We start from the raw sequence: 24,552 nt of genomic DNA on the forward strand, positions 1-24,552 counted from the left end.
AGATAGAAAAGACTAGAAAAGACAAGACATGGGATACAGACTGTGAAGGAGATAAGAGCAGAGCGTGGGAAGAAGAGGGGATGAAAGGCAGGGCAAGCAAGGGACAAGTGGGGTAAGATCGGGCAAGATTAAGGAAAGGCGGGGTAAACAGGAGACAGTCAAGATAGAAAAGACTAGAAAAGACAAGACATGGGATACAGACTGTGAAGTAGATAAGAGCAGAGCGTGGGAAGAAGAGGGGATGAAAGGCAGGGCAAGCAAGGGACAAGTGGGGTAAGATCAGGCAAGATTAAGGAAAGGCGGGGTAAACAGGAGACAGTCAAGATAGAAAAGACTAGAAAAGACAAGACATGGGATACAGACTGTGAAGGAGATAAGAGCAGAGCGTGGGAAGAAGAGGGGATGAAAGGCAGGGCAAGCAAGGGACAAGTGGGGTAAGATCAGGCAAGATTAAGGAAAGGCGGGGTAAACAGGAGACAGTCAAGGATGGAAGACGAGATGCACAGGAGACAATCAAGATGGGAAAGAGAAAGCAAGATGAACATGTCAGATGAGATGAGGTGGAACGTGAGAAAAATGAGACAAATGGGAGATAGCTGGAATGAGGCAGGAGGTGGACAAGAGTTGGAGAAAAGACAGTCATAGGGGAGAGACAAGAAAAGAGAGTAGAGGGAGGGGAATATTTCTGCAGCTTTCAGAGACTGTTACCTTTTGCCAAGCTGAGCTCTGTGTGCATGCTTATGTGGAGGGAGAAGTAATGATGGCATCTTACGTATGTCTGGCTGTGAGGGACGCACCTATGAAACACTCTGTAGCAGGACTTTAGCTGCCTTAACGCAGTCGCTTCCCGGGCTGTCACTTTCTGGTGAAGGAAATCACAAACTTCTTCCAGTTCCTCGTTTGTTAGATCACCATAAGAACGAAAGTGGAAAGAAAGTTTACTGAACTCCACCAGCACTCCACTCCTACCAGTACCACGAAATCCTGAAACAAAACCAATGATAGTGTTAGATACAATGTGTGGGACCCTAGGACCTATGCAGCAAACGTACAGCCCTGCAGCAAGTGAGAAACTGATCTAATCTGCAAAGCCAAGAAGATAGGCAACTCTAGAGCAGGAGCAGTTGTTAATGGAGTGACGAAGGTCACCAGGAGGATATTGCCAGACAACCAGGAGAATGGCACCTAGTGCCGGAGGTCACCAGGAGGATGGTGCCAGACATCACCAGGAGAATGGCAAATAGTGCTGGAGGTCACCAGGAGGATATTGCCAGACATAACCAGAAGAATGGCACCTAGTGCCGGAGGTCACCAGGAGGATGGTGCCAGACATAACCAGGAGAATGGCACCTAGTGCTGGAGGTCACCAGGAGGATGGTGCCAGACATAACCAGAAGAATGGCACCTAGTGCCGGAGGTCACCAGGAGGAAGGTGTCAGACATCACCAGGAGAATGGCACCTACTGCCGGAGGTCATCAGGAGGATGGTGCCAGACATCACCAGGAGAATGGCAAATAGTGCTGGAGGTCACCAGGAGGATGGTGCCAGACATCACCAGGAGAATGGCACTTAGTGCTGGAGGTCACCAGGATGGTGCCATACATCACCAGGAGAATGGCACCTACTGCCGGAGGTCACCAGGATGGTGCCATACATCACCAGAAGAATGGCACCTACTGCCGGAGGTCACCAGGAGGAAGGTGTCAGACATCACCAGGAGAATGGGCACCTAGTGCCAGAGGTCAGCAGGAGGATGGTGCCAGACATCACCAGGAGAATGGGCACCTAGTGCCGGAGGTCACCAGGAGGATGGTGCCAGACATCACCAGGAGAATGGGCACCTAGTGCCGGAGGTCACCAGGAGGATGGTGCCAGACATCACCAGGAGAATGGGCACCTACTGCCGGAGGTCACCAGGAGGATGGTGTCAGACATCACCAGGAGAATGGCACCTAGTGCTGGAGGTCACCAGGAGGAAGGTGTCAGACATCACCAGGAGAATGGGCACCTAGTGCCAGAGGTCAGCAGGAGGATGGTGCCAGACATCACCAGGAGAATGGGCACCTAGTGCTGGAGGTCACCAGGAGGAAGGTGTCAGACATCACCAGGAGAATGGGCACCTAGTGCCGGAGGTCAGCAGGAGGATGGTGCCAGACATCACCAGGAGAAGGGCACCTACTGCCGGAGGTCACCAGGAGGATGGTGCCAGACATCACCAGGAGAAGGGCACCTACTGCCGGAGGTCACCAGGAGGATGGTGCCAGACATCACCAGGAGAATGGCACCTACTGCCGGAGGTCACCAGGAGGACGGTGCCAGACATCACCAGGAGAATGGCACCTAGTGCCGGAGGTCACCAGGAGGACGGTGCCAGACATCACCAGGAGAATGGCACCTAGTGCCGGAGGTCACCAGGAGGATGGTGCCAGACATCACCAGGAGAATGGCACCTACTGCCGGAGGTCACCAGGAGGAAGATGTCAGACATCACCAGGAGAATGGCACCTACTGCCGGAGGTCACCAGGAGGATGGTGCCAGACATCACCAGGAGAATGGCACCTAGTGCCGGAGGTCACCAGGAGGATGGTGCCAGACATCACCAGGAGAATGGGCACCTACTGCCGGAGGTCACCAGGAGGAAGATGTCAGACATCACCAGGAGAATGGCACCTAGTGCCGGAGGTCACCAGGAGGAAGATGTCAGACATCACCAGGAGAATGGCACCTAGTGCCGGAGGTCACCAGGAGGATGGTGCCAGACATCACCAGGAGAATGGGCACCTACTGCCGGAGGTCACCAGGAGGAAGATGTCAGACATCACCAGGAGAATGGCACCTACTGCCGGAGGTCACCAGGAGGATGGTGTCAGACATCACCAGGAGAATGGCACCTAGTGCCGGAGGTCACCAGGAGGATGGTGCCAGACATCACCAGGAGAATGGGCACCTAGTGCTGGAGGTCACCAGGAGGAAGATGTCAGACATCACCAGGAGAATGGCACCTAGTGCCGGAGGTCACCAGGAGGAAGATGTCAGACATCACCAGGAGAATGGCACCTACTGCCGGAGGTCACCAGGAGGATGGTGCCAGACATCACCAGGAGAATGGCACCTACTGCCGGAGGTCACCAGGAGGATGGTGCCAGACATCACCAGGAGAATGGCATCTACTGCCGGAGGTCACCAGGAGGATGGTGCCAGACATCACCAGGAGAATGGCACCTACTGCCGGAGGTCACCAGGAGGATGGTGCCAGACATCACCAGGAGAATGGCACCTACTGCCAGAGGTCACCAGGAGGATGGTGCCAGACATCACAAGGAGAATGGCACCTAGTGCTGGAGGTCACCAGGAGGATGGTGCCAGACATCACCAGGAGAATGGGCACCTAGTGCCGGAGGTCACCAGGAGGATGGTGCCAGACATCACCAGGAGGATGGTGCCAGACATCACCAGGAGAATGGCACCTACTGCCGGAGGTCACCAGGAGGAAGGTGTCAGACATCACCAGGAGAATGGCACATAGTGCTGGAGGTCACCAGGATGATGGTGTCAGACATCACCAGGAGAATGGCACCTACTGCCGGAGGTCACCAGGAGGATGGTGTCAGACATCACCAGGAGAATGGCACCTACTGCCGGAGGTCACCAGGATGGTGCCAGACATCACCAGGAGAATGGGCACCTACTGCTGGAGGTCACCAGGAGGATGGTGTCAGACATCACCAGGAGAATGGCACCTACTGCCGGAGGTCACCAGGAGGATGGTGTCAGACATCACCAGGAGAATGGCACCTACTGCCGGAGGTCACCAGGAGGATGGTGCCAGACATCACCAGGAGAATGGCACATAGTGCTGGAGGTCACCAGGATGATGGTGCCAGACATCACCAGGAGAATGGGCACCTAGTGCTGGAGGTCACCAGGAGGATGGTGCCAGACATCACCAGGAGAATGGCACATAGTGCTGGAGGTCACCAGGAGGAAGGTGTCAGACATCACCAGGAGAATGGCACCTAGTGCCGGAGGTCACCAGGAGGATGGTGCCAGACATCACCAGGAGAATGGCACCTAGTGCCGGAGGTCACCAGGAGGATGGTGCCAGACATCACCAGGAGAATGGGCACCTACTGCCGGAGGTCACCAGGAGGAAGGTGTCAGACATCACCAGGAGAATGGGCACCTAGTGCTGGAGGTCACCAGGAGGGTGGTGCCAGACATCACCAGGAGAATGGGCACCTACTGCCGGAGGTCACCAGGAGGATGGTGCCAGACATCACCAGGAGAATGGGCATCTACTGCCGGAGGTCACCAGGAGGATGGTGTCAGACATCACCAGGAGAATGGCATCTACTGCCGGAGGTCACCAGGAGGATGGTGTCAGACATCACCAGGAGAATGGCATCTACTGCCGGAGGTCACCAGGAGGATGGTGTCAGACATCACCAGGAGAATGGCACCTAGTGCCGGAGGTCACCAGGAGGATGGTGTCAGACATCACCAGGAGAATGGCACCTACTGCCGGAGGTCACCAGGAGGATGGTGCCAGACATCACCAGGAGAATGGGCACCTACTGCCGGAGGTCACCAGGAGGATGGTGTCAGACATCACCAGGAGAATGGGCATCTACTGCCGGAGGTCACCAGGAGGATGGTGCCAGACATCACCAGGAGAATGGCATCTACTGCCGGAGGTCACCAGGAGGATGGTGTCAGACATCACCAGGAGAATGGCACCTAGTGCCGGAGGTCACCAGGAGGATGGTGTCAGACATCACCAGGAGAATGGCACCTACTGCCGGAGGTCACCAGGAGGGTGGTGCCAGACATCACCAGGAGAATGGCACCTAGTGCTGGAGGTCACCAGGAGGAAGATGTCAGACATCACCAGGAGAATGGCACCTACTGCCGGAGGTCACCAGGAGGGTGGTGCCAGACATCACCAGGAGAATGGGCACCTACTGCCGGAGGTCACCAGGAGGAAGATGTCAGACATCACCAGGAGAATGGCATCTACTGCCGGAGGTCACCAGGAGGATGGTGCCAGACATCACCAGGAGAATGGCACCTACTGCCGGAGGTCACCAGGAGGGTGGTGCCAGACATCACCAGGAGAATGGGCACCTACTGCCGGAGGTCACCAGGAGGAAGATGTCAGACATCACCAGGAGAATGGCACCTACTGCCGGAGGTCACCAGGAGGATGGTGTCAGACATCACCAGGAGAATGGCACCTAGTGCCGGAGGTCACCAGGAGGGTGGTGCCAGACATAACCAGGAGAATGGCACCTAGTGCCGGAGGTCACCAGGAGGGTGGTGCCAGACATCACCAGGAGAATGTAAGCAAATGTGAACACTTGAGAGAATTGTAATATGAATTTTTAGTTAAATACAAGTTTAACAAAATAAAAACAAAAATAAGAGAGGGACAAACTGACAAATAAGACAATACAAGGTCAGCCCATAAATATAAGCCCAATCGCTCAAACATGGTATATGGAAAGAGGTATATAACTTTATGCCTCCTGAAGAAGCGTGTTCGAAAAGCGCGTCGGAGGAGAGGGACATTTGACCGTCCTGGCTATTGCCCTGCACTAGCTCATACCACAGGTATAATCTCTCACCAATACTATCGTCTTTACAAAGCTGTTCCTCTGTATGAACTGACACTTTATTAGAGGAATTTCCTAGGTAACTTGAATATTCCCCAATATGGACATTATGGTGGGATAGATCCCTTTGACGGCAGACACTTTATACACCATGTTATTGATTGAGAGACAGGATATACCTCTATCCATATACCTTGCTTGAGCTATTGTGCTCATATTTATGGGCTGACCTATGCTCTTATATGTCAGTTTGTCCCTCATTACCGGAACCGCTCTGATTTTCGTATTTATTTTGTTAACTTGTTGTATTTAAATAAAAATTGATATTTTAATTCTCTGAAGTGTTTACAATACCCATCATAGATGTGAGATTGTGGGGAAGCAAGGTTGATTTCAGATTTAGTAGGTGACACCATTTGAATTTGGTTCCATCTATGATTTAATACTAATAGTAACACATATTACACTGAATTACGGTCTTGGTAGAACTAGAAGTATACAGTAAACATCAGATACGTATACGGTACATTGTATTAACAAGAACAGGTAGTCCTGAAAGGACAGTAAGGTATGTAGCCATCTGCACATTATATATCTACCGTGTTTCTTGGACTATAAGACGCAGTTACATTTTAGAGGAGGAAATTAGAAAAAAAATGAAGCAAAAAACGTGGTCAATTCTATACTAATATTCCCTATTCTGGCGTGTGTGTGTATATATATCTATCCCCAATCCAGGTATACATGTCCCCCGATCCCTATCCTGGTATGCATGGCCCCCTCATCCTCGTCCTGGTATGCATGGCCGATTCATCAAAGGATAAGAGAACACTATGTTATATGAAATATCTTCTTACAAGTCAATACTCCAGGCTTACACAAACAAAAGTCTGTTTTCTCGACCCACCAGAAATCAACACTTAAATCCAAAAGCCAACATACAGATAAAAAGTCAATTCTTCTTGGTTTGCTAAACATAGTCATCTGGGTAATTAACCCCTTTACCCCCAAGGGTGGTTTGCACGTTAATGACCGGGCCAATTTTTACAATTCTGACCACTGTCCCTTTATGAGGTTATAACTCTGGAACGCTTCAATGGATCCTGGTGATTCTGACATTGTTTTCTCGTGACATATTGTACTTCATGACAATGGTAAAAATTATTTGATAGTACCTGCGTTTATTTGTGAAAAAAACGGAAATTTGGCGAAAATTATGAAAATTTCGCAATTTTCCAACTTTGAATTTTTATGCAATTAAATCACAGAGATATGTCACACAAAATACTTAATAAGTAACATTTCCCACATGTCTACTTTACATCAGCACAATTTTGGAACCAAAATTTTTTTTTGTTAGGGAGTTATAAGGGTTAAAAGTTGACCAGCAATTTCTCATTTCTACAACACCATTTTATTTTAGGGACCACATCTCATTTGAAGTCATTTTGAGGGGTCTATATGATAGAAAATACCCAAGTGTGACACCATTCTAAAAACTACACCCCTCAAGGTGCTCAAAACCATATTCAAGAAGTTTATTAACCCTTCTGGTGCTTCACAGGAATTTTTTGAATGTTTAAATAAAAATGAACATTTAACTTTTTTTCACAAAAAATGTAATTCAGCTCCAATTTGTTTTATTTTACCAAGGGTAACAGGAGAAAATGGACCCCAAACATTGTTGTACAATTTGTCCTGAGTATGCCAATACCCCACATGTGGGGGTAAACCACTGTTTGGGCGCATGGCAGAGCTCGGAAGCGAAGGAGTGCCATTTGACTTTTCAATGCAAAATTGACTGGAATTGAGATGGGACGCCATGTTTCGTTTGGAGAGCCCCTGATGTGGCTAAACATTGAAACCCCCCACAAGTGACACCATTTTGGAAAGTAGACCCCCTAAGGAACTTATCTAGAGGTGTGGTGAGCACTTTGACCCAACAAGTGCTTCACAGAAGTTTATAATGTAGAACCGTAAAAATAAAAAATCATATTTTTTCACAAAAATTATCTTTTCGCCCCCAATTTTTTATTTTCCCAAGGGTAAGAGAAGAAATTGGACCCCAAAAGTTGTTGTACAATTTGTCCTGAGTACGCTGATAGCCCATATGTGGGGGTAAACCACTGTTTGGGCGGATGGGAGAGCTCGGAAGGGAAGGAGCGCCGTTTGACTTTTCAATGCAAAATTGACAGGAATTGAGATGGGACGTCATGTTGCGTTTGAAGAGCCACTGATGTGCCTAAACATTGAAACCCCCCACAAGTGACACCATTTTGGAAAGTAGACCCCCTAAGGAACTTATCTAGAGGTGTGGTGAGCACTTTGACCCACCAAGTGCTTCACAGAAGTTTATAATGTAGAACCGTAAAAATAAAAAATCATATTTTTTCACAAAAATTATCTTTTTGCCCCCAATTTTTTATTTTCCCAAGGGTAAGAGAAGAAATTGGACCCCAAAAGTTGTTGTACAATTTGTCCTGAGTACGCGGATACCCCATATGTGGGGGTAAACCACTGTTTGGGTGGATGGGAGAGCTCGGAAGGGAAGGAGCGCCGTTTGACTTTTCAATGCAAAATTGACAGGAATTGAGATGGGACGTCATGTTGCGTTTGAAGAGCCACTGATGTGCCTAAACATTGAAACCCCCCACAAGTGACACCATTTTGGAAAGTAGACCCCCTAAGGAACTTATCTAGAGGTGTGGTGAGCACTTTGACCCACCAAGTGCTTCACAGAAGTTTATAATGCAGAGCCGTAAAAATAAAACAACATTTTTTTCCCACAAAAATTATTTTTTTAGCCCCCAGTTTTGTATTTTCCTGAGGGTAACAGGAGAAATTGGACCCCAAAATTTGTTGCCCAATTTGTCCTGAGTGCGATGATACACCATATGTGGGGGGAACCACTGTTTGGGCACATGGGAGGGCTCAGAAGGGAAGGAGCGCCATTTGAATGCAGACTTAGATGGAATGGTCTGCAGGTGTCACATTGCGTTTGCAGAGCCCCTAATGTACCTAAACAGTAGAAACCCCCCACAAGTGACACCATTTTGGAAAGTAGACCCCCTTAGGAACTTATCTAGATGTGTGCTGAGCGCTTTGACCCACCAAGGGCTTCACAGAAGTTTATAATGGAGAGCCGTAAAAATAAAACAAAAATTTTTTCCCACAAAAATTATTTTTTAGCCCCCAGTTTTGTATTTTTCCGAGGGTAAAAGGAGAAATTCGACCCCACAATTTGTTGTCCAATTTGTCCTGAGTGCGCTGATACCCCATATGTGGGGGGGAACCACTGTTTGGGCGCATGGGAGGGCTCGGAAGGGAAGGAGCTCCATTTGGAATGAGGACTTAGATGGAATGGTCTGCAGGTGTCACATTGCATTTGCAGAGCCCCTAATGTACCTAAACAGTAGAAACCTCCCACAAGTGACACCATTTTGGAAACTAGACCCCCTAAGGAACTCATCTAGATGTGTTGTGATAGCTTTGAACCCCCAAGTGTTTCACTACAGTTTGTAACGCAGAGCCGTGAAAATTAAAAAAAAAAATCTTTCCCCCCAAAATTATTTTTTAGCCCCCAGTTTTGTATTTTCCCGAGGGTAAGAGGAGAAATTCGACCCCAAAAGTTGTTGTCCAATTTGTCCTGAGTACGCTGATACCCCGTATGTTGGGGGAAACCAACGTTTGAGCGCATGGCAGAGCTCGGAAGGGAAGGAGCGCCATTTGGAATGCAGACTTAGATGGAATGGTCTGCAGACGTCACATTGCGTTTGCAGAACCCCTAATGTACCTAAACAGTAGAAACCCCCCACAAGTGACCCCATATTGGAAACTAGACCCCCCAGGGAACTAATCTAGATGTGTTGTGAGAACTTTGAACCCCCAAGTGTTTCACTACAGTTTATAACGCAGAGCCGTGAAAATAAAAAATCTTTTTTTTTCCCACAAAAAATATGTTTTAGCCCCGAGTTTTGTATTTTCCCAAGGGTAGCAGGAGAAATTGGACCCCAAAAGTTGTTGTCCTATTTGTCCTGAGTACGCTGATACCCCCATATGTTGGGGTAAACCCCTGTTTGGGCACACGGGAGAGCTCGGAAGGGAAGAAGCACTGTTTTACTTTTTCAACGCAGAATTGGCTGGAATTGAGATCGGACGCCATGTCGCGTTTGGAGAGCCCCTGATGTGCCGAAACAGTGGAAACCCCCCAATTATAACTGAAACCCTAATCCAAACACATCCCTAACCCTAATCCCAACAGTAACCCTAACCACACCTCTAACCCTGACACACCCCTAACCCTAATCCCAACCCTATTCCCAACCGTAAATGTAATCTAAACCCTAACTGTAACTTTAGCCCCAACCCAAACTGTAGCCCTAGCCCTAGTCCTAACCCTAACCCTAGCCCTAACCCTAGCCCTAACCCTAGCCCTAACCCTAGCCCTAACCCTAGCCCTAACCCTAGCCCTAACCCTAGCCCTAACCCTAGCCCTAGCCCTAACCCTAACCCTAGCCCTAACCCTAGCCCTAACCCTAGCCCTAGCCCTAGCCCTAACCTTAGCCCTAACCCTAGCCCTAACTCTAACCCTAGCCCTAATGGGAAAATGGAAATAAATACATTTTTTTAATTTTTCCCTAACTAAGGGGGTGATGAAGGGGGGTTTGATTTACTTTTATAGCGGGTTTTTTAGCGGATTTTTATGATTGGCAGCCGTCACACACTGAAAGACGCTTTTTATTGCAAAAAATATTTTTTGCGTTACCACATTTTGAGAGCTATAATTTTTCTATATTCTGGTCCACAGAGTCATGTGAGGTCTTGGTTTTTGCGGGACGAGTTGATGTTTTTATTGGTAACATTTTCGGGCACGTGACATTTTTTGATCGCTTTTTATTCCGATTTTTGTGAGGCAGAATGACCAAAAACCAGCTATTCATGAATTTCTTTTGGGGGAGGCGTTTATACCGTTCCGCGTTTGGTAAAATTGATGAAGCAGTTTTATTCTTCGGGTCAGTACGATTACAGCGATATCTCATTTATATCATTTTTTTATGTTTTGGCGCTTTTATACGATAAAAACTATTTTATAGAAAAAATAATTATTTTTGCATCGCTTTATTCTCAGGACTATAACTTTTTTATTTTTTTGCTGATGATGCTGTATGGCGGCTCGTTTTTTGCGGGACAAGATGACGTTTTCAGCGGTACCATGGTTAGTTATATCTGTCTTTTTGATCGCGTGTTATTCCACTTTTTGTTCGGCGGTATGATTATCAAGCGTTGTTTTTTGCCTCGTTTTTTTTTTTTTTTTCTTACGGTGTTTACTGAAGGGGTTAACTAGTGGGCCAGTTTTATAGGTCGGGCCGTTACGGACGCGGCGATACTAAATATGTGTACTTTTATTGTTTTTTTTTTTTATTTAGATAAAGAAATGTATTTATGGGAATAATATTTTTATTTTTTTTTTCATTATTTTGGAATATTTTTTTTTATTTTTTTTTACACATTTGAAATTTTTTTTTTTTACTTTTTTACTTTGTCCCAGGGGGGGACATCACAGATCAGTGATCTGACAGTTTGCACAGCACTCTGTCAGATCACTGATCTGATAGGAGTGCAGGCTGCTTCACAGTGCCTGCTCTGAGCAGGCTCTGTGAAGCCACCTCCCTCCCTGCAGGACCCGGATCCGCGGCCATCTTGGATCCGGGGCTGGAGGGAGCAGGGAGGGAGGTGAGACCCTCGCAGCAACGCGATCACATCGCGTTGCTGCGGGGGGCTCAGGGAAGCCCGCAAGGAGCCCCCTCCCTGCGCGGTGCTTCCCTGTACCGCCGGCACATCGCGATCATCTTTGATCGCGGTGTGCCGGGGGTTAATGTGCCGGGGGCGGTCCGTGACCGCTCCTGGCACATAGTGCCGGATGTCAGCTGCGATAAACAGCTGACACCCGGCCGCGATCGGCGGCGCTCCCCCCGTGAGCGCTGCCGATCGCATATGACGTACTATTGCGTCCTTGGGAAGTAAAGCCCACCCCACATGGACGCAATAGTACGTCTAATGGCAGAAAGGGGTTAAGATATAATCTGGTTTATTCAGAGCCCCCAAAAAAACATTTTAAAAAACATGAACTTACCTTCCCTGCGCTTCCTCGCAGTGTCATGGTCTGATGGCAGCAGCTGATTTATACTTGTAAGCCACGCATGGCAGTGACGTCATATGCTGCCTACAAGAAGAGGACAGCTGCCGGAATACTCCCTGCTTCCCATGCTGGGATTATAGGCGTGTGGAGCAGTGCATATTCACTGATCTTTAATAGTGGGCACAGTATCCTCAGCCGCCAGCTTCCTGGAGCTGACAGGCGATCATGTGTGCCCGCTACTAAAGAGAATGAATATTCATTGCTTTCCACTCCAATAGGCGTGGAGAGCAGCGAACATTCATTCTCTTTAATAGCGGGCACACATGATCACCTGGCAGCTGCAGGAAGCCCGCAGCTGCGGCTAACAGCATGTCCACTATTAAAGAAGAGGATATTCACTGCTCTCCACTCCCATAGCCGTGAATATTCATTTCTCTCTAGCAGCGGGCACAGGTGTTAGATGCTGTAGCCGGGTCCTGCCTCCTGTGACCTGCTGCTCCGCCACCACAGCAGGCACATCCGGACTACAGCTCTGGCAAAAATTAAGAGACCACTGCAAAATGTTCAGTTTGTCTGATTTTTCTCTTTAGATTTTTGAGTAAAATGTAAATTGTTCTTTTATTCTACAAACTACTGACCACATGTCTTCAAATTTCCAAGCACTAAATTCTGTATCTATTTTCAGAAAATGAGAAATGATCAAAACAACAAAAAAATGCATTGCATGCAGACCTCACAAAATGCTAAGAAAACAAGTTCATAATCATTTAGAAACAACAATACTAATGTTTTAACTCAGGAAGAGTACAGAAATCAATATTGTGTGGAATAACCATGATTATTAATCCCAGCTTTCCTGCGTCTTGGCAGCTTTCCACCAGTCTCTCACACGGCTCCTGGGTGACCTTATGCCGCTCCTGGTACAATAATGTCAGCCGTTCTTCTTTGTTTGATGGCTTGTGACGATCCATCATCCTCCTGATTACATTCCAGAGGTTTTCAATGGGGTTCAGGTCTGGAGATTGGGCGGCCATGACAGGGATGTGATGTGGTGGTCCTTCATCCACACCTTGATTGACCGAGCTGTGTGGCATGGCGCATTGTCCTGCTGGAAGAACCAGTCCTCAGATTGGGGAACATTGCCTGAGAAGAAGGAATCAACTGTTTTTCCAGGATAAACTTTTATGCGGCTTGATTCATACGTCCTTTGCAAAGATTAACCTACCCAATTCCAGCCTTGTTGAAGCATCCCCAGTCCATCACCGATCCTCCACCATATTTCACCGTGGGTGCAGACACTGTGGCTTGTACACCTCTCCAGGTCTCCGTCTAACCATTAGACGACCAGGTGTTGGGCAAAGCTGAAAATTAGACTCATCAGAGCAGATTACCTTACTCCAGTCCTCTATGGTCCAATCCTTATGGTCTTGGGCAGTCTTCAGCCTGGCTCTCCTTTGCGTCTCATTGATGAAAGGCTTTTTTCTAGCTTTACATGACTTGAGTCCTGCCTCTAGGAGCCTGTTACGAACTGTTCTTGCCGTGCACTTCACCCCAGCTGCCATTTGCCATTTCTTTTGTAGGTCACTTGATGTCATCCTGTGGTTGCTGAGTCGAATAAGATGACGGTCATCCCGGTCAGTGGAGAGTCGTTTTCACCCTCTGCCAGTCTGTGGCTTTGTTGTCCCCAATGTCTGCTGCTTGACCTTGTTGTCCCCAATGTCTGCTGCTTGACCTTGTTGTAATGGACTGCTGTCTTAGAAATGTTAAGGATGGAGGCAACATGATACTCACCGTGTCCCTCTGCAAGTAAAGCCAGAATTGAGCCCTTCTTTCCCTCACTCAAGACTATTTTTTTCAACTCCTTTGGCATGGCTCAAAGTTATTTTTTCATTCCTATTACTTTTGGGATATTCCTAGCACTTGTTTTGCCATCCAGCTTGTCCTATTGCAGGAGGATTGTGACATCACAGCCGGTTTTTTATACTTTCCTTCGTTAAATAAGATTTGGTTCAGGTGATCACTAATCAGAAGCTCAGTAAGTAGAATGAGGCGTCCTGTGGTGGGAATTCAACTAACACTGGAATGGCCCTAACTGGTGATGAGCGAATATACTCGTTGCTCGGGTTTTCCTGAGCATGCTCGGGTGATCTCCGAGTATTTGTTAGTGTTCGGAGATTAAAGGGAAGGTGCCATCAAAAAAATTTTTTTTTCAGAAATTGTAAAAATGTAAAGAATTAATGATTACATTTTCTTAAAAAATATTATCATTTGTTTATAATTTAGTAAAATATGAAAAATAATTTGAAAAGTTTTGGAATTTCCACTTTTAAACACTAGGGGGAGCAGCTGCTGAAATTTCAGAAAAACCTAGCGTACAACTAGCTCACATTACTGCACTGCAGTAAATATGGGCGGAGTCTGCTGACCTGTGTCTCCTCCCCTTCTGGGTGTTTGCTAAGGGATTAGAGAGGATGAGATTCAGGAACCCAGTGAGCAGCAGCCATTTTGTTGGTGACTGCAGAGTATGGCTGCCGTCACACTATCAGTATTTGGTCAGTATTTTACCTCAGTATTTGTAGCCAAAACCAGGAGTGGAACAATTAGAGGAAAAGTCTAATAGAACCATCTGCACCACTTCTGCATTTATCACCCACTCCTGGTTTTGGCTACAAATACTGAGGTAAAATACTGACCACATACTGAGCGTGGACGGTAGTCTTCGGCTACTTTCACACTAGCGTTGTTGGCTGTACGTTGCAATGCGTCGTTCAGAAGAAAAAACGCATCCTGCAAAGTTGTCTGCCGGATGCGTTTTTTCCCCATAGACTAACATTACCGACGTATTGCCACACGTCGCAACTAGCGTGTGACGGTTGCGTCATGTTTTGGTGGACCGCCGCCACAAAAAAAGTTACATGTAACGTTTGTGCGTCGAGTCCACCATTTTCGACCGCGCATGCACGGCAGAAACTCCGCCCCCTCCTCCCCAGACCTTACAATGGGGCAGCGGAAGCGTGGTAAGACTGCCACCGCTGCCCACGTCGGGCATTTCTTTCACAGCATGCGTCGGTACATCGGCCCGACACTACGACGAGCTCGTACCGACGCTAGTGTGAAAGCAGCCTTATACTGACAAGTAGACGGTCACCGAGGACGGCAGGCAGCAAGGATTCTGGGAGATAGGTGGTGGAGGGAGCAGGGTGACAGCAGCACAGAGTATTTCAGGAGAGCAGTGTGCTGGTCTATGGGGGCCCCCTGTTCGGCGTGCGGAGCAGCCAGGGATTGTACATAGAGCGCTGTCTTTTATACTCATGGATGGACCGTCTGCTCCACAGAAATCCAGGAAACATTTCTGCGGATTGATGGCCTGGTCTGATCCAGACTTTGTATGCAGACCCCATTCCCCTCCTCAGATCCTGTCTTCCCCATCCTGTCCTGGCAATGTGTGAAAGCGAGGCGACAGGCGCAGTCCGGGGTGACGCTGGGAAGGAAATGTAGCCATATAGTAACGATAAAAATGACACCCCTCTCTTCAGCCGCCTCACCAGCCCTGACTGCACCTAACTGGAGGTCCTGCTGCCCCCTCTATTACCCCAGACCCGCGTGCAGGTGCTCAGCCAGAACCACCATAGAATGGGTCCGCTTTCTGAAGATAATACTGCCATAGTGTTCTCGCATAATACCGCCATATAGATCACACATAATACCGCCATAGTGTTCTCACATACCGCCATATAGATCACACATAATACTGCCATAGTGTTCTCACATAATACCGCCATATAGATCACGCAATACCACCAGTGTTCTCACATAATACCTCCATATAGATCACACATAATACTGCCATAGTGTTCTCACATACCGCCATATAGATCACACATAATACTGCCATAGTGTTGTCACATAATACCGCCATATAGATCACACATAATACCGCCATATAGATCACACATAATACCACCATAGTGTTGTCACATAATACCGCCATATAGATCACACAATACTGCCATAGTGTTCTCGCATAATACCGCCATATAGATCACACATAATACTGCCATAGTGTTCTCACATAATACCTCCATATAGATCACACATAATACCGCCAATGTTCTCACATAATACCGCCATATAGATCACACATAATACTGCCATAGTGTTCTCACATAATACCGCCATATAGATCACGCAATACCACCAGTGTTCTCACATACCGCCATATAGATCACACATAATACTGCCAGTGTTTTCACAATACCGCCATATACAGTGCCTACAAGTAGTATTCAACCCCCTGCAGATTTAGCAGGTTTGCACATTTGGAATTAACTTGGCATTGTGACATTTGGACTGTAGATCAGCCTGGAAGTGTGAAATGCACTGCAGCAAAAAAGAATGTTATTTCTTTGTTTATTTTTTTTTAAATTGTGAAAAGTCTTTTCAGAGGGTCATTTATTATTCAACCCCTCAACCCACCAGAATTCTGTTTGGTTCCCCTAAAGTATTAAGAAGTAGTTCAGGCACAAAGAACAATGAGCTTCACATGTTTGGATTAATTATCTCTTTTTCCAGCCTTTTCTGACTATTTAAGGGTACCGTCACACAGTGGCATTTTGATCGCTACGACGGCACGATCCGTGACGCTCCAGCATCGTAACAATATCGCTCCAGCGTCGTAGACTGCTGTCACACGTTGCAATGTACGACGCTGGAGCGATAATTTCATGACGTATGTGCGATGTAGAAGCCGTTGGTTACTATGCGCACATCGTATACAATATCGTGCACACCTTTGTTACACCATGCGATCATGCCGCCACAGCGGGACACTAGACGACGAAAGAAAGTTTCAAACGATCTGCTACGACGTACGATTCTCAGCGGGGTCCCTGATCGCAGGAGCGTGTCAGACACTGCGAGATCGCTGGAACGTCACGGATATATCGCTGGAACTTCACAAATCGTGCCGTCGTAGCGATCAAAATGCCACTGTGTGACGGTACCCTAAGACCCTCCCCAAACTTGTGAACAGCACTTATACATGGTCAACATGGGAAAGACAAAGGAGCATTCCAAGGCCATCAGAGACAAGATCGTGGAGGGTCACAAGGCTGGCAAGGGGTACAAAACCCTTTCCAAGGAGTTGGGCCTAGCTGTCTCCACTGTTGGGAGCATCATCCGGAAGTGGAAGGCTTATGGAACTACTGTTAGCCTTCCACGGCCTGGACAGCCTTTGAAAGTTTCCTCCCGTGCCGAGGCCAGGCTTGTCCGAAGAGTCAAGGCTAACCCAAGGACAACAAGGAAGGAGCTCCGGGAAGATCTCATGGCAGTGGGGACATTGGTTTCAGTCAATACCATAAGTAACGTACTCCACCGCCATGGTCTCCGTTCCAGACGAGCCCGTAAGGTACCTTTACTTTCAAAGCGTCATGTCAAGGCTCGTTTACAGTTTGCTCATGATCACTTGGAGGACTCTGAGACTGACTGGTTCAAGGTTCTCTGGTCTGATGACACCAAGATCGAGATCTTTGGTGCCAACCACACACGTGACGTTTGGAGACTGGATGGCACTGCATACGACCCCAAGAATACCATCCCTACAGTCAAGCATGGTGGTGGCAGCATCATGCTGTGGGGCTGTTTCTCAGCCAAGGGGCCTGGCCATCTGGTCCGCATCCATGGGAAGATGGATAGCACGACCTACCTGGAAATTTTGGCCAAGAACCTCCGCTCCTCCATCAAGGATCTTAAGATGGGTCGTCATTTCATCTTCCAACAAGACAACGACCCAAAGCACACAGCCAAGAAAACCAAGGCCTGGTTCAAGAGGCAAAAAATTAAGGTGTTGCAGTGGCCTAGTCAGTCTCCTGACCTTAACCCAATTGAAAACTTGTGGAAGGAGCTCAAGATTAAAGTCCACATGAGACACCCAAAGAACCTAGATAACTTGGAGAAGATCTGCATGGAGGAGTGGGCCAAGATAACTCCAGAGACCTGTGCCGGCCTGATCAGGTCTTAGAAAAGACGATTATTAGATGTAATTGCAAACAAAGGTTATTCCACAAAATATTAAACCTAGGGGTTGAATAATAATTGACCCACACTTTTATGTTTAAAATTTATAAAAATTTAACTGAGCAACAAAACTTTTTGGTTTGTAAGATTTATGCATCTGTTAATAAATCCTGCTCTTGTTTGAAGTTTGAAGGCTCTAACTTATTTGCATCTTATTAAACCTGCTAAATCTGCAGGGGGGTGAATACTACTTGTAGGCACTGTAGATCACACACAATACCACCATATAATTCTCACAATACTGATCAAGCATAATACCACCATACAGATCACATAATACCGTCATATAGATCTCACGTAATGCCATAATACAGCATGACGCCCGCAGCTCCTGTTAACGCACGCATTGAGTTGTGTGTGCAATGGGGAAAGATATGCAGGGGGGAGAGGAGTGCATAGGAGAGGATTAGATACACGGCTCAGCAGACAGTATCACACAGAAGATTAGATACACGGCTCAGCATAGTATCACACAGGAGAGGATTAGATACATGGCTCAGCATAGTATCACACAGGAGAGGATTAGATACACGGCTCAGCATAGTATCACACAGGAGAGGATTAGATACACGGCTCAGCAGACAGTATCACACAGGATAGGATTAGATACACGGCTCAGCAGTCAGTATCACACAGGAGAGGATTAGATGCATGGCTCAGCAGACAGTATCACACAGGATAGGATTAGATGCACGGCTCAGCAGTCAGTATCACACAGGAGAGGATTAGATACACGGCTCAGCAGTCAGTATCACACAGAAGATTAGATACACAGCTCAGCAGTCAGTATCACACAGGAGAGGATTAGATACACGGCTCAGCAGTCAGTATCACACAGAAGATTAGATACACAGCTCAGCAGTCAGTATCACACAGGAGAGGATTAGATACACGGCTCAGCAGACAGTATCACACAGAAGATTAGATACACGGCTCAGCATAATATCACACAGTATAGGATTAGATACATGGCTCAGCATAGTATCACACAGGAGAGGATTAGATGCATGGCTCAGCAGACAGTATCACACAGGAGAGGATTAGATACACGGCTCAGCAGACAGTATCACACAGGATAGGATTAGATACACGGCTCAGCAGACAGTATCACACAGGATAGGATTAGATACATGGCTCAGCAGACAGTATCACAGGATAGGATTAGATACACGGCTCAGCAGACAGTATCACAGGATAGGATTAGATACATGGCTCAGCAGACAGTATCACAGGATAGGATTAGATACACGGCTCAGCAGACAGTATCACACAGGATAGGATTAGATGCACGGCTCAGCAGTCAGTATCACACAGGAGAGGATTAGATGCATGGCTCAGCAGACAGTATCACACAGAAGATTAGATACACAGCTCAGCAGTCAGTATCACACAGGAGAGGATTAGATACACGGCTCAGCAGTCAGTATCACACAGAAGATTAGATACACAGCTCAGCAGTCAGTATCACACAGGAGAGGATTAGATACACGGCTCAGCAGACAGTATCACACAGAAGATTAGATACACGGCTCAGCATAATATCACACAGTATAGGATTAGATACATGGCTCAGCATACTATCACACAGGAGAGGATTAGATACATGGCTCAGCATACTATCACACAGGAGAGGATTAGATACATGGCTCAGCATAGTATCACACAGGAGAGGATTAGATGCATGGCTCAGCAGACAGTATCACACAGGAGAGGATTAGATACACGGCTCAGCAGACAGTATCACACAGGAGAGGATTAGATACACGGCTCAGCAGACAGTATCACACAGGATAGGATTAGATACACGGCTCAGCAGACAGTATCACACAGGATAGGATTAGATACATGGCTCAGCAGACAGTATCACAGGATAGGATTAGATACACGGCTCAGCAGACAGTATCACACAGGAGAGGATTAGATACAGGGGCCAGCAGACAGTATCACACAGGAGAGGATTAGATACAGGGGCCAGCAGACAGTATCACACAGGAGAGGATTAGATACAGGGGCCAGCAGACAGTATCACACAGGAGAGGATTAGATACAGGGGCCAGCAGACAGTATCACACAGGATAGGATTAGATACAGGGGCCAGCAGACAGTATCACACAGGAGAGGATTAGATACACGGCTCAGCAGACAGTATCACACAGGAGAGGATTAGATACAGGGGCCAGCAGACAGTATCACACAGGAGAGGATTAGATACAGGGGCCAGCAGACAGTATCACACAGGATAGGATTAGATACAGGGGCCAGCAGACAGTATCACACAGGATAGGATTAGATACAGGGGCCAGCAGGCAGTATCACACAGGAGAGGATTAGATACAGGGGCCAGCAGACAGTATCACACAGGAGAGGATTAGATACAGGGGCCAGCAGACAGTATCACACAGGAGAGGATTAGATACAGGGGCCAGCAGACAGTATCACACAGGATAGGATTAGATACAGGGGCCAGCAGACAGTATCACACAGGAGAGGATTAGATACAGGGGCCAGCAGACAGTATCACACAGGATAGGATTAGATAGAGGGGCCAGCAGACAGTATCACACAGGATAGGATTAGATACAGGGGCCAGCAGACAGTATCACACAGGAGAGGATTAGATACAGGGGCCAGCAGACAGTATCACACAGGAGAGGATTAGATACAGGGGCCAGCAGACAGTATCACACAGGAGAGGATTAGATACTTGGCTCAGCACAGTATAGTGAGAGATGCACGGTCTGATGTCCCGTGAGGAGCTGCAGTGAGAGGTCGGAGCAGCACAGAGCCTCCCCCATCCCCCTCTTTTACCTCTCTGCAGCTCCAGATAGAGGACATCAGACGGCAGCATTCCTTCACCCTCTCTAGGGATTACAGCCACACACCAGAGGACAGGGAACGCCGCTGAGTGTGAGGGGAGACAGATGGAGCTGCCCCTCTAACAGCACAGCTCTCAGTCACAGTGGAGCTCACATGTACACTCCACTGTGGGCTGAGGCAAGATGGCGCCGATCTCCTGCCTCTGCTGTGATGTGGAGACCGCCCAGGGGGCGTGGCCACATCAGAGCAGAGAGAAGCTTATAATTGTAGCTAATGGGTCGCCTCCCGACCGCAGCCTCCTATGCCTTCCTCCTCTGATTTGGTGCCATTGTTCTTCCAGCATGTGGTTCGTTTGCATGGCATTCCAGAGAATATCGTTTCTGACAGAGGTTCCCAGTTTGTTTCGAGGTTTTGGCGAGCCTTTTGTGCTAGGATGGGCATTGACCTATCTTTTTCCTCGGCTTTCCATCCTCAGACTAATGGCCAGACCGAGCGAACCAATCAGACCTTGGAAACATATCTGAGGTGCTTTGTTTCTGCTGATCAGGATGACTGGGTGTCCTTTTTGCCTTTGGCTGAGTTCGCCCTTAATAATCGGGCCAGCTCGGCTACCTTGGTTTCACCGTTTTTCTGCAATTCTGGGTTCCATCCTCGTTTCTCTTCAGGACAGGTTGAGTCTTCGGACTGTCCTGGTGTGGATACTGTGGTGGACAGGTTGCAGCAGATTTGGACTCAGGTAGTGGACAATTTGACTTTGTCCCAGGAGAAGGCTCAACGTTTCGCTAATTGCAGACGCTGTGTGGGTCCCCGACTTCGTGTTGGGGATCTGGTTTGGTTATCTTCTCGTCATATTCCTATGAAGGTTTCCTCTCCTAAGTTTAAACCTCGTTTTATTGGTCCGTATAGGATTTCTGAGGTTATTAATCCTGTGTCTTTTCCTCTGACCCTCCCAGATTCTTTTTCCATACATAACGTATTCCATAGGTCATTGTTGCGGAGATACGTGGCACCTATGGTTCCATCTGTTGATCCTCCTGCCCCGGTTTTGGTGGAGGGGGAATTGGAGTATATTGTGGAGAAGATTTTGGATTCTCGTGTTTCTAGACGGAAACTCCAGTATCTGGTTAAGTGGAAGGGTTATGCTCAGGAGGATAATTCCTGGGTCTTTGCCTCTGATGTCCATGCTCCCGATCTTGTTCGTGCCTTTCATATGGCTCATCCTGGTCGTCCTGGGGCCTCTGGTGAGGGTTCGGTGACCCCTCCTCAAGGGGGGGGTACTGTTGTGAATTCTGTGGCAGAGCTCCCTCCTGTGGTCACAAGTGGTACTTCGGCTGGTTCTCTCTGTGAGCTTCCGTTGGTGGAGGAGAGTGGTACTGCGGCTTCTGAGTTTCCTTCCTCAGGTGATGTGGTGAAGTCGTTAGGTGCTGCTCTATTTAACTCCACCTAGTGCTTTGATCCTGGCCTCCAGTCAATGTTCTAGTATTGGACCTGTTTCCTCCTGGATCGTTCCTGTGGCCTGCTGCTCTGCATAGCTAAGTTCCGCTTTTGCTATTTTGTTTGCCGTTTTTTTCTGTCCAGCTTGCTTATTTGTTTTCTTGTGCTTGCTGGAAGCTCTGGGACGCAGAGGGTGTACCTCCGTGCCGTTAGTTCGGTACGGAGGGTCTTTTTGCCCCCTTTGCGTGGTTGTTTGTAGGGTTTTGTGTTGACCGCAAAGTTACCTTTCCTATCCTCGCTCTGTTCAGAAAGTCGGGCCTCACTTTGCTAAATCTATTTCATCTCTAAGTTTGTCTTTTCATCTTAACTCACAGTCATTATATGTGGGGGGCTGCCTTTTCCTTTGGGGTATTTCTCTGAGGCAAGGTAGGCTTATTTTCTATCTTCAGGCTAGCTAGTTTCTCAGGCTGTGCCGAGTTGCATAGGGAGCGTTAGGCGCAATCCACGGCTGCCTCTAGTGTGGTTGGAGAGGATTAGGGATTGCGGTCAGCAGAGTTCCCACGTCTCAGAGCTCGTTCTATGTTTTTGGGTTATTGTCAGGTCACTGTATGTGCTCTGACTTCTATGTCCATTGTGGTACTGAATTACCAGATCATAACACTCCTCCTCTCCACTTTCCTCACATACACCTTATTAACCTCTTCCTGTTCCCCCTTAGCCTACTCTGATTTTCTGCTGACGGGTCTAGTGCCGTATCCCTCTCCAAGGTTTCTATTATTTCCCTAACTTCTAGCTTAGATTTCAACCTACACCTGGAAATCTCTCAAAACAAGAGACCCCTTAGGACCGCTTTCATAGTGTCCTGCACCACCCGACTATCTGCACTCCCTTCATTAATCTGCCAATACTCCTCCAATTCTTCCTTTATAGTATTCATATTGATATGTTCCAGCCATGCCAGATTCAACTTCCACCCAACTCCCTTCCCAATCTTCCCCCCTATCTGTCTAATAGACAATTATATGGGCTTATGGTCCGAAATCACCATTAGGAAGTATTCCACTCCACAGACCAGCTCATTCCCCAACACCATATCTATTCGTGAGAGAGACCCATGCATCGCAGAACAAGAGTAGCACACCGCACTCTCATTTCTCACTCTCCAGAGGTCCTTCATTACAATCTCTTTAATATAATTCCCATATGCCGTAAATTTCCTAATTCTTTTTTACCTGCTCTGTTTATGTCCATCTCACCCCTCATCTATAACATTATTGAAATCACCAATAATAAGTAGTGGTAATCCCGTACCCCGCTTAAATAATTCCATAACCTCATATAACTTTTTCCCGCTGTATGGCGGTGGTATGTACATAGCTACTATACATAGTGATTGCCCAGAAATTTTACAAACAAAATATACTGTCCTTCACTATCAACATAGTATAATGTCTCTATAATTAAGGATCTTAGCAAGGATAGTATGGGGGGAATCCCGGCGGGAGGGGTCTCATGGGGACGCGGCGCGCTCCCTCCAACGCATTAAGTTTGGTCAAGTTATCGGCGCCAATTTTAGTGCGGCGCCAGCCATCAATAAACGCTGTAGGACTGGTCCCTTCCACCTTCTCGGGGACGCCCACTAATTTCACATTATTCCGCCTTGAATTGAATTTTATACTAGTAGGATTTGTACTGTGTTTTTATGTAACCTGAAGAAGGATATATACTGTATCCGAAACGCGTTGTATCTCTTCTATTTTAAGTTATGAAATAAAAAAATATGAAATATCATCTTTGAATGTGAGTCCTGGGAAGCGCTGCCATTCATGGGCTGGATGTGCTTTTCTTGAATTATTCCGCCTTGAGCAGTTTTCCAAGTCATCATTTTATCAGCCAGGGCAGCACATCTCTGCAAACATTGAGTGTGAGACTTCTGCATTTTAGAGAGTTGGTCTTCCAGCACACTCACTCTCTCCTCCACTGCGCCCACCCTGGCATCAGCTTTATTTATGGCTGCCTTCATGCTGGACATTTCTTCTTGAACCCCTATCAATGCTCTTTGAAGGATGTATGACTTGGTTAGATTCTGTAAGACTGCACTAACAACCCTTAGGCCATGTTCACACGTTCCTGATCTCCCTGCTGTTTTTTCTGCACTAAAAACCGCAGCTCTTGGCAGAAAACGCAGGTGCGTTTTTTGATGCGTTTTTTAGTGCGGTTTTTTATGCAGTTTTCTCTGTTTTCTAGGAAGTTTTTTTTAGGGTTAAAATGGCTGAAAATACTCTAACCCTAACCCTACCCCTTGTTCTAACTGTAGTGGGGGAAAAAAATAAATAAATTCTTTATTTTATTATTGTTACTACCTATGGGGGTGATAAAGGGGGGGGTCATTTACTTTTTATTTTATTTTGATCACTGTGAGGTTATCGCAGTGATCAAAATGTGCCTGGAACGAATCTGGCGGTAGGTGGAA

General features: G+C 47.3%; 1 protein-coding gene across 2 annotated transcripts in view; it reads right to left on the minus strand.

The window, feature by feature from the left end:
* Positions 1–24,552, minus strand: part of RECQL4 (RecQ like helicase 4) — a 266,482-nt gene that overhangs the window by 89,641 nt on the left and 152,289 nt on the right. For both annotated transcript variants that reach the window (XM_069760352.1, XM_069760351.1), the window contains one exon: positions 798–984. In XM_069760352.1, coding sequence (XP_069616453.1) covers positions 798–984 — 187 coding nt within the window. The remainder of the gene's footprint in view (positions 1–797; positions 985–24,552) is intronic.

Source organism: Ranitomeya imitator, chromosome 3 (genome assembly GCF_032444005.1).
Source record: "Ranitomeya imitator isolate aRanImi1 chromosome 3, aRanImi1.pri, whole genome shotgun sequence".
NCBI classification, from domain to species: Eukaryota; Metazoa; Chordata; class Amphibia; order Anura; family Dendrobatidae; genus Ranitomeya; species Ranitomeya imitator.